The sequence below is a fragment of a genome, unplaced genomic scaffold (assembly GCF_019419815.1).
Source record: "Pyrus x bretschneideri cultivar Hongxiangsu unplaced genomic scaffold, Pyrus_bretschneideri_v1 Contig56, whole genome shotgun sequence".
NCBI classification, from domain to species: Eukaryota; Viridiplantae; Streptophyta; class Magnoliopsida; order Rosales; family Rosaceae; genus Pyrus; species Pyrus x bretschneideri.
The window spans coordinates 2,152,158-2,163,217 of record NW_025999794.1 but is presented as its reverse complement, the minus strand read 5'-3'; the positions used below and the strand labels follow the sequence as shown (position 1 = coordinate 2,163,217).

General features: G+C 38.1%; 1 protein-coding gene across 1 annotated transcript; it reads left to right on the top strand.

Moving 5' to 3' along the window:
- The first annotated feature begins 4,580 nt into the window (after window positions 1-4,580).
- LOC103934089 (apoptotic chromatin condensation inducer in the nucleus) lies at window positions 4,581-9,374 on the top strand. The gene is made up of 5 exons (XM_009343789.3): window positions 4,581-5,013; window positions 5,807-7,249; window positions 8,078-8,275; window positions 8,355-8,506; window positions 8,622-9,374. Exons 2-5 carry the CDS (start codon window positions 5,833-5,835, stop codon window positions 9,087-9,089), a joined length of 2,235 nt encoding a protein of 744 aa, XP_009342064.2. The 5' UTR covers window positions 4,581-5,013; window positions 5,807-5,832; the 3' UTR covers window positions 9,090-9,374.
- The last annotated feature ends 1,686 nt before the right edge of the window (window positions 9,375-11,060 follow it).

Below are 11,060 nucleotides of genomic sequence, written 5' to 3'. Positions count from 1 at the left end.
AAGTGCCAATCAACCATGAGCACTGTAGTGGAGCGTAAACTTGTCTTAAGGACATAGTGTCTAAAATTTGTCTGGACTGTACTTACAAGTCTTTCTAATCCATTATGTTTATTTAACATTGGTTATTCATGTGCATGCATTAATATGATATACAATTGTATGAATTATTTCTTGATTTTCCATGTGATTTAATATTGTAATTGATATTATTTTTCCAACAATGTCATGCTACGTAGATGAATCGCAATTAAATCATAAAAAGATGCATAATTTGCATGACTCATATTGTTATGCGAACCGAAGCATAATTTATATTGTGGTGGTCTTATAATTTATGTTTGTAGGCAATTGTCGTTGATCTAAATTAAATCCGTAGTCATATTAATGATCACCTGTAGTGGTTTATTCCGATGAATTCTTTTTCTTGTTGTAACGTCAACCAAACGTGTAAAGATGTGGACAAGAGGAGCCTGAACTGAGAAATATTGCCATAAGTTTTGTTGAGGATGTGGTGTTATAAGCGTTTGACCGTGGTGTTATAAGCATTTGAAGTTATAGCATCGCGTTGTCAATGGGACGCGGTATTGTTACATGTCCAGTTTTAGGGCATGACACAAAGCGTTTGCAGATAGTGTAGTGAAAAAGGATTTGAGAGGATTTTAATAGATTTTGTTAAGTGATGGATTTTAAAGGAGTATGTAGAATTCTAAGTTCATAAGTGTTTGTACCATACTTGACCAATGCCAAAACTACCAAGCACCAATCAACGTCATACCTTCAAAGACCCACTGAGGGGTTCGTGCTGAGGCATCACTGCTGAAGACAAGACTTTCCCTGAAACCAGGAAGCCAATCATAGCACTACACATGTCAACGTCAGAATAAAGCTCATAGGGTCCCACATCGACCATGGACAAAAGCTGGAGACTCTCCCTAAATATAAAAGAAGACCATTCTCCTACAATTAATCCCTAATATCATTATTGTACTTAAACTAGTCATTAGAATCCACTAATGATGATTATGTTTGAACTTATGTATTTGTGTAAACCCTTCACTATTAATGAGAACTCCTCTACTTCATGGACGTAGCCAGACTTAGGGTGGACTACGTACATCTTGTATTTGTTTCCCTATCTCTATCTCTATCTTTTTACATATTATCATCACTAGGTGACCGAAGCAACCGAGTGAAGGTTACAAACTTGACACTTTATGTTGTTCCAAAGTCTCACTAATTTCGTGCATCAACATTTGGTGCCGTCTGTGGGAAGCGAAACTTATTCCTACTCTCACCAGCTTCTTCAAGCTGGTTTCCATTGTTTGTACACACCTTTGACCAGACATCCCTTTCCAACATGGAGAGTACAGGAAGCCACAACACACAGAACGACACTTCCTTCGTGCCTAGTGTGAGGCAACGAAGGAAGGAACAAAAGAAGTTTGCTCTTTAAGCTAAAGTTGAAGAGCTGAAGGCTTAGAACAACAAGATAGCAATGAAGAATGAGATCCTCCAAGAGCAGTATGAGAAGTTCTTTGAGATGCTCCACGAGGCTAGGCATACTCAATCACATGAACCTATTACCCTTGTGGACGTCAACCATCACTTGGGTGCCCCCCAATGCTGAGGGTCATTGGTCTTCAAGATGGATATTCCTAATGAGGTGCAAGCGACTCATCAATGTGTTGATCAATGGTTGTTATCGAACATAGATAAACACACACATAGGCCTCGTTTGGTGGGTCTTATAAAAGATCGGATAGGACTAATAATATGAACCCGGTTGTTGGCGTCCTTCTGTTTTAAATAGTCGTTAGACTAATTTAGTCAGTCTGCCTATTTAGTAGGGTATACACCTGTATAATAAACCCTTTCAAAAAGAGAGGATTATTAGCCTGGTTCATTTCCTTTCTCTCTCGCATTTCGTTTCCCTTCTCCCTCTCTCGCACTTCGTTCTCCACGACACCTCCTCTCGTTGTCATCCCTCTCGCTGTCGTTGTTCTTGCGGACGCCGTCAACGCTTATGGCTGTCGCGTCTTCCTTTGCTATAAGAGCCCCGAGGCTTGGCCGTCGCGCATCGAAGGCTTTGAGTTCGTGGGTGTTAATTGCAGAGCTTCAAAGTCGAAAATTAGTCGGGGAAGAAGAAGAAGAGAGAGAGAGAGGGAGGGAGTTTGGGGGGTGCGGCGGGGCCAAGGATCTCGTCGTTGATTTAGCTATAGAGGCTCTAACAATGGCACTGTTGGGAGATTTTGAGAGCGCACCACTAATGGGATTGGGGTTTGACAGTGAGGAAGGCGATTAAAATTAGACTGTAAAAGTCATGGAGCTAGTGGCCAGTTTCAATTTATGATAAAATTTTTGAAGAATGATGGTTGCAGGTGAAGAAGATGAAATTTCAGAATTATTAGAATGAATTTCAATAAAAAAAAATATAATGAATTAATCTTCAACAAAAAGAAGAAGAAATTGAGTGGCTGTTGGTTTTAATTTTGTAACTTTTAAATTTTATTATTTAATCTTATTAAACATTTGACAGTGTTAAATTGGAAGTTAAAATGAAAGATATAATTAGAAGGCATAATTGGAAATTAAATTAAACATTTTGTTCCTTTTGTTTTTTTTTTTAATTTGACCCATTTGGTGGTCGTGAATGTGTAATTTTTTTTTCCCATTAATCATCAGTTTTTATCTTAAAAGTATTAATACTTTGAATTCCTCCTATCCGGTATAATACCAAACACAATATAAATAATATGGTCATTAGTTTGATATTGTACCAAAAGTCTGACTAATTTAGTCAGTACTATCCAGTGGCTATTTATCTTATTTGACAAAAATAGTCAGTACAGTCCGAGCTGCCAAACGAGGCTTGTGTGTGTTTAAATATATATGGCCTCGTTTGGCAGCTCGGACTGTACTGACTATTTCTGTCGGATATGATAAATAGCCACCGGATAGTGCTGACTAAATTATTTGGGCGTTTGATGTTGTATCGGACTAATGACCATATTATTTATACTGTATTTGGTACTGAACCGGATAAGAAAAGGGAAGGAAAAAAATTTGACAAATCTTATTTCTTTGTTTGTTGAGATTTGAAACGGAGCGCCGAAGAGTTTGCGGTGGAGGAAGCAGAGATAGGGGAGATCCTGTGGTAGCCAGAAGAAGATGCAGGGAGAGAAGAGTCTTGTTTTGGGTGGTTGGATGGAACCTGCTGGTGGTGGTGGTTCATGGTGATCGGTGGAGGAATTGGGTTTTGTGGGATTCTTTGGTTTCTTGGAAGCTGCTTGGAATTTTGAAGAGTTTTGATTGGGAAAATGGAGGGAGTATGGTTGGTTTTTGTAAGCAGAGAAAGCAGATGGGAAGAAGAAGAGATGGAGGGAAATGAAGAAGAAGAGAGGGAGGGAAACGAAGAAGAAGAATATAGGGTGAGGAAGAATGAAGGGTGGGAGAGAGCACCGACTAAATTGTCCCGTGCTTTTGGAGAGTATAAGGAAGCAGGTATTCATTGGATAAAATAGGTGGGCCGGATTATTTAATCCAATGACTATTTAATACAAACGGACACCAAATACCGTACTCCATATTATTAGTACTATCTGGTGCTTTATACGGTGTGCCAAACGAGGCCACATAGTGCTAGTATTATACAAAACCAAGCATTTAGACTGATTAAATTATACACTGAAAACCAAGTATTTCTTACATGGTACCATCAGCTTTAGGGCTTTTCTTTCCTGGGAACCAAAATGAAACCCTAGAAGTCACACCTTTCACCTCCATAATCCATGGCAATCAGCGGCGAGCAGTCCTCAGATGCATTCGAGGCATCCAAGCCTCAAACAAACAAGAATGATGATCTAAGTGATCATCTCTACCTTCACCATTGAAGACAAAGATACCCAGTTGTCATTCAAGACAAAGATAACTGTAACAATAATTATATTTAAACAAACAAAACCGAAATGGTTGCTAATAGTTGTGCGCTCTATCATTGCATGTTTTTTTCTTTAACAAACGATATTATATATACCAAAGAAAGATGATGACTCTGTCATATAATACCAATGCATGTTGAGTATAACTTATTTGTATTCATAAGTGTGTCGATAAGTTTAATCGTCTGCCCTAAATTGATAAGATTTTACATTTAAATTGATAACATCATGCGTTGACGAGATCTTTGTTGTTAAAAGTCAGTCCCACCAAAATGTCTCTCCATCTTCTCTTGACGGAAAATGATCCTCGCTAGATCATTTTTCTAGGGATCTTATGATCGTATCGTATATCGTGTGGTCAGAAATCATTTCAAAATTTTAATTTTAAAATTAAATATAAATAGTACCTAGCAAAAACTGATCGTCCGATGTACGATGAACGGTCACGACCATAAAATTTTTAAGATCTTTAGAAAAAAGATATGACGAGGATCATTTTCCTCCCTTGACGGGCCTAATGGGCCTGAGCCTCATAACCTATCCAATCAGATCCCTGAGCTTCGCCACGTGGGAAGGGTATTTCCGGGAAACCAACAACAACACATATCGTATTTTTAGAAGAAACCCACTTCCGTCTCGTCTTCTCAAACAGAAAGAAAGAAGGAAGAAAACTAGACAAGCAAAATAGATAGGAAGGAACCCTAGAAATCCCAATTCTGAGAAAACGCTCAAATTCCCCAAATCAAAAGAGAAATTAAGGAAGAAAGAATTTTGCTTGTTTTTACATACTCTCTCCATCTCTCTATCTCTTTTTCTTTTTTGGTTTTTTGTTTTGGTTGTTTTCAGGAAACAACGACACCGACCCCAGCGCCGGGTCTCTTTCTTCCAATTGGGAGAAGCTCTATTCAGATTTAGCTTTGTCATCTGTTTTCTGGGTTTGCTTCTTCATAGATGCTGATGCTTTCTCTAATGGTGGTTTTTGTGTTGTCAAATTAGGGTTTTCAATTGTCCACTCCCCTTTTTTTGTGGGCCTTTTGATCCTTTCGTGGCAGCAGCCGGTCAAGCATTCAGTCCTGTAAGTCTTCTCACTTATTTTACCTTTTCGTTCCCCTGCAATGCGTTTAGGCAACTAGGATTTTGGTTTCGTGCTTTTATGGTTTATCTATTTTATTAGATAATAATTGTGTTATCTTCAGCAGCAAAGGTACGACCTTTTGGTTCGTTCAATATGATGATTTGCACGAAATTTTCAGTTCAGGTTTTCGTATTGTATGATTGCCGAAATTGCATTATTAATTTTTACTACGTTATCTTTCGTTCTTTGCGTATATTTTTATGGAAGCATTTCTGCATATTCTGGGAATATTGTTATTTTTATGTTTTTGCCCAACCCGACGTTTATTCGACTGAGGTAGTTTACTATCATTTTTACTATACAGGTCAAAGTCAGTTTCATTTATTTCGTATTATTTGATTGGAATAAGTCACTTATATTATCTTTTGTCATTCTTTTTGATAAAATTATCAAATGTTTTTTTTTTTTTTTTTTTTTTTTTTAATGGAGATTTTTTTTTTTTTTTCTTAATGGCTTAATTGTAAAAGAATATGCATAGTTATTAAACAGCAAACAACATATGGTAGGCAGAGTTTCTGAGACGTACAGGACATGTTTTGTTGTTTATGTTAGCTTTGTTAAATAGAAGCAGTGTTTGACTGACCTTTTAAACAGGGATTACTTCCATATTGGCGTTTGGTAGCTGTATTGTTGATGTATTACCATGGTCCTTTTATTTGTTGTTGTGTGCTTTCCTTTTGTTGCTGATTTTGGTAGAGTTATTGATTTTTTAGTTGTATTTTTCTTAAATCAGGGTTGGAGTTTGTTTTTAGTAGGAAGATGTCATATCAATATCCGATTCTTGGCGACCGACCAATCAACCTTTTGAAGGTTACAGAATTAAAAGAGGAGCTTAAGAAGCGAAGTTTGACAACCAAGGGCTTGAAGGATGATTTGGTAAAACGGTTGGATGAAGCAATACGAATTGAAGGGGAAAATGCTTCGACCCAGGATAACGGACTTTATGGTGATAAAGTTGTAGAGCCAATTGCAGTTCTTGCTAAAACACCTAGAAGCACTGGTTCTGGCGGGCGTAAAAGGACTGGAAAAGTTGATTTGCCAGTTCAGGTTGATGTTAATGCCAGTGCTACAGATTTGGATCAAGGGGGTATTCAAGAAGGTTATGTTCTGGTTGATAAAGATGCTGGTGCCATAGCTGAAGAGGAGCTGGTTGTTCAATCAACTATTGTGGAAACCAGTGTTAGGGTCACTGAGACTCAGGTGTCTGAGGCAGCATTTGTTGGTGATAATTCACAGAACACTGAAGCTAATAAGGGAATTGGGAATTCACAGCCCCTATTTGACAATGAGGTTCCAAAGTCCCTAGTAGAGAATGAGGATCCAAAGCCCGTAGTGGAGAATGAGGATCCAAAGCCCATAGTAGAGAATGAGGATCCAAAGCCTCAGGTGGAGCATGAGGATCCAGAGCTATATCGTAAGAATGAGGATCCAAGGCCCGACCTGGAGAATGAGGATCCAGAGCCCCAGCTGGAGAATGAGAATCCAAATCCCCAGCTGGAGAATGTTGATCCTAAGGCCCAGCTGGAGGATGAGGATTCAAAGCCCCAACTGGAGAAAGAGAGTTTAGAGCCTACAGACAGGGATGTCATAGTCAACTCTTCTGCTCCAAACTACCAGGTATCTGAGGTCAGCCATTTAGGGTTTGAAGTAAAATATGATTCTATTTCTACTGATTCTGTGTCAATTAATGAAAAGATTGAACTAAAGGATAATATAATTGCTGACCATGTCAAATTAGAATTAGATGTTAACCCGGAGATGGTGGATCCATCATCCAGCACTGTTGTCCCAGTCAGTGGTGATTCACATCCACTGGATGTTGAAGAACCACACCAGGACAAAGCTTCTGTTGGAGAGAAAGTTGACAACAATGATACAAATGCAGACATAAGCAAGAAAAATGATAGTGCTGATGTGGGGTACTCAGAAAAATTAAATTTAGAGAGAAGTTCTGGAGATGATTCTATGGAAGAAGATGTGCTGGACGGTAAACAAATTGATTCAAAGTATAATTCTGACGATGTGGGAGAGATGTGTGAGAAAAATGATTTACCCATTGTGAATGAGGAAAGTCATGTTGATATTGTGGGAGATGATATTTCCCTGGACAAAATGGATGAAAATGTTGAGATCAAGAATCATACGGCCCCACCTGCTGAGAAAAGAAAGCTTAATGGTGAGCATTCTAGCTGGAGTTTCTTGATTATGTATATTTTTCCACCCAATTGTCACATCACTAAGTTACTATGAGAACTTCTGCTTGAGTTGGATTGCATGAAGTTTCTGCATTTCACTTGTGCAACATATGTAATTGTCATCAGCTTCTGATTATTTCCTTTTCTTTGTTTTATTCTACTGATCGGTAACATATATCTGATGGAGTATGTATGATATTATGTTGCATGCTTGCAATAATTGCATGTGTATAATTAACTGATGAATTGTATCACTTATTTCGGGGAACAAATTAAACTTCAAGAGAAGGGATTGATGAAACCCAGTGATGACGTTTAATGAATTTGTCTAGCTATTTTTGAATTTAATAACTAGGGTATTGGATTACTTATTTTCAAATTAAACTTGAATTACCGTTTCGAATGTGTGTTGGGGAATAAGTAAGAGACATTCTTGGTATATAATAAGAGGAATGTACCAGTTTGTGTATAGCAACTAATCTTGACGACTATATTCAGTTTCTAAATTTGCATTGATTTTCCTTTAGAAATCAAGGTTTGATGGTCAGCATTTTAATTATTCAGTAAGAGGACTATAGCCACTTTCTATTTACAGCCAGAGAGTTTTAATTTTTGCTTTCTGTTTTGTGCATATTCTTGCCTTTGCTTGCTGTATCCTCATTGGCATAAATCTTGTAGTAATTCCAAATGATATTGCTGGGTTCTGCACTTCATTTTTTTTTTTTTTTTTTTTCTCTTCTATTTCTTTCCATTCCCTTTAAATAATCAAGTATTGTTGTGGCCTTTTCATTGGATAAATTCCCTTGCAGATCAAGCAGCAGTTGGAAGCAATGAGCCGATAAAAAGGCGCAGGTGGAACTCTGAAAGCCTTAAAGTTCCAGAGCTGCAAAGTCCTATTGAAAAGCTGACGGTCACACCCAAGGAAACTTTCCAGACCACCAGTTTAAAGCGTAACTTTTCGAGATCAAACTCTACTATGAGTGAGGAAGCTCCCAAAGAACGTGTTGGTGAGTCATTGGTCTTTTGTTAATATGGAAATGTGTATCAACACATGTTTTGACTTTGTATATCATTTATTTGTTGTAGTTCCACCATCACAGAAGGCTCCAACTAATTCCCTTAGAATTGATCATTTTCTGCGACCTTTCACCCTGAAAGCTGTGCAAGAACTTCTAGGAAAAACTGGGTCTGTTACTGATTTCTGGATGGACCACATCAAAACTCATTGCTATGTTACTGTAAGCACCCACTGGATTTGCTCGTTTGGAACTATGCTTTTACCCACTGTTTCTGCTTACTCTCTAAATTAAATGAAACTCTTCCCTTACTGTGGATATTACTGTGCTGATGCAGTATTCATCAGTGGAAGAAGCCTTGGAGACACGAAATGCTGTGTATAACCTACAGTGGCCTCCCAATGGTGGGCGCCTCTTAGCGGTTGAGTTTGTTGATCCTCAGGAAGTGCAAACACGGCTTCAGGCTTTTCAGAGTCCTGCTGCACCTGTCGGCGGTGGTCCTGTTCCTGTTGCTGCGACCACCTCACAGCCGCAGCCTTCTCCCCGTCAACCTAGGCAGCAGCAGCTTCCACCACCTGCTTCTGTCCCTCCTCCACCACCCTTGCCTACAGCTCCCCCAGCAAGAGAGCGGCTTCCTCTGCCTCCTCCACCACCTCTACCGGAGAAGCTTGATCTTCCAATTGTCACCTTGGATGATCTCTTTCGGAAAACCAAGTCAACTCCCCGAATCTATTACTTGCCTTTGTCAGAAGAACAAGTGGCTGAAAAACTTGCAGCACAACAGGGAAGAAATACGAGGCAGTAGGAGCGTGCCAAAATCCAACCATGGGTGGTGTTCGGATTCTCTTTGGGGTCAGTCGGTCAGCATGTTAGATGTAGGGAAGGGTCATTGTAATCGCATCGTAAAGGATTTTGGTTTTTTTATTAAGTCTGCTTTATTATGTTGAGGGCCTGAGACTTAGTTTCTATGTTTATTAGTAGAAACTTCCAAACTGGAGCCTTATTTATTGTGTTTATGAATCCATTTGTATCTTGGCGTTCCCAAACTTCACTTTAGTTAAATTATTGGAGTCTGTTTTATTGGATGAAATATTTCTCTTTCACACAGTTAATCAGGATTGTACATTTGTATCATGTTTTTCAAAGAGCTTTGCAAAACACTTTATGACATGTCGTTATGGGCGGCAAAAAACCCTCTTCCACATAGAAAGAAGGCTGCTAAGTCATTTTTATAGAAGAAATGGTAATTTTAGTGGCAAACTTGTAGTTTTGAAATGATAAAAGCTCAAGTTAGCAAGAGGAAACTTATCCTCTAACATCAATTACAACAACTTGGATACGAGGGAATGAACCGAGAGGGAAAAACTTACTCTACAAGTAAGAGGTGGTTTTATAAAAGGCAGCAAAAAGAAAGAAGGAAAAGTACTTTTCAGTGGCGAACTTATAGTTTTGAGCGGATAAAAGCTTGAGTTTGCAAGAGGAAAATTATCCTTTAACAACAATCACATCAACAACTTGGATCTGAAGGAATAAACTGAGAGGGAAAAGCTTACTCAAGAAGTAGAAGGTGGTTTTATAAAAGGCAACAAAAAGAAAGAAAAAGAAGACTCAACTCAACATACGAAAAGACATTAAAGCTCTACAAGACTTCTTTTACAAGTTCCTTTTGTATTGCTTTGCTACATTACTTGTAGTATTGATTCCCCAATTCCTTGTAGTAAGTTCTCTTTCGCAAACACTTTCTACATATACTAACAATTGGACGATCGGTGAACAAATTTACTCGACTATGAATAAAGCTTGCCCAAATATGTTTAATCGTTGCCCGATCAATTGTATTAGCCATTTATTTCAAGAAAATATTTCAAAATCTTATACGAAAATATTAAAAAATTCTTATATTTTAGTCTTTGCAAAAGTCTCCACAATCTCATGCAATTTATCATTTAAGAAAATATTTTCAAATTGTTTGAAATCCTAATGTGAATATAGCTCCCTTAAAGTGATTTTGGGTCTTTTCCTCCTATTGACAATTGGATTTTTAAAGTGAAACATTAACTTCTTTTAGGCTTAGTTTTTGCTACTCACCTTGAAACTCAACTTTAACATTATGTGAAACTCAATTTGTGCCATTTTGCCAATGAAACTCAATTTTTGCATACCTTTGCCCTTTTTTTTTTTTTTTTTTTTCTTCTGTTGTAAAGGGGTAGAACAAAAACTGTTTAGCCCCATGTGCTGTTCTATTTATTTATTTTTTTGAGTAAAAAATTATTCGATTTTCCAATATTTTGTTCTCATTAAAAATGGGTAATTCGGAGATTTTCTTTTGATACAAAAATATATTTATACTAAAGGGCGAGGCACAAATTGGTATCAAACTTTGCATCTATTGTCACTTCCCGACTTGGGTCCTCACCACATCCCGGGCTCGACTCTACCGTAGTACGATATTGTCCGTTTTGGGCCCCGACCACACCCTTACGGTTTTGTTTCTGAGAACTCACGCGAGAACTTCCCAGTGGGTCACCCATTCTGAAATTACTCTCGCGCGAACTCGCTGAACTTCGGAGTTCCGATGGAACCCGAAGCCAGTGAGCTCGCAAAAAACCTCGTGCTAGGTAGAGATAGGAATATACATATAAGGCTTACAGGATCCACTCCCCTGGATGATGTGGGATGTTACATCTATGATATTTGAATTTAAATCCTTTTACTTAAATTGAAAAAGAATATCATTAAATTGTAGCGTGATCAGCAACTTAGAGATTCGCTTTTT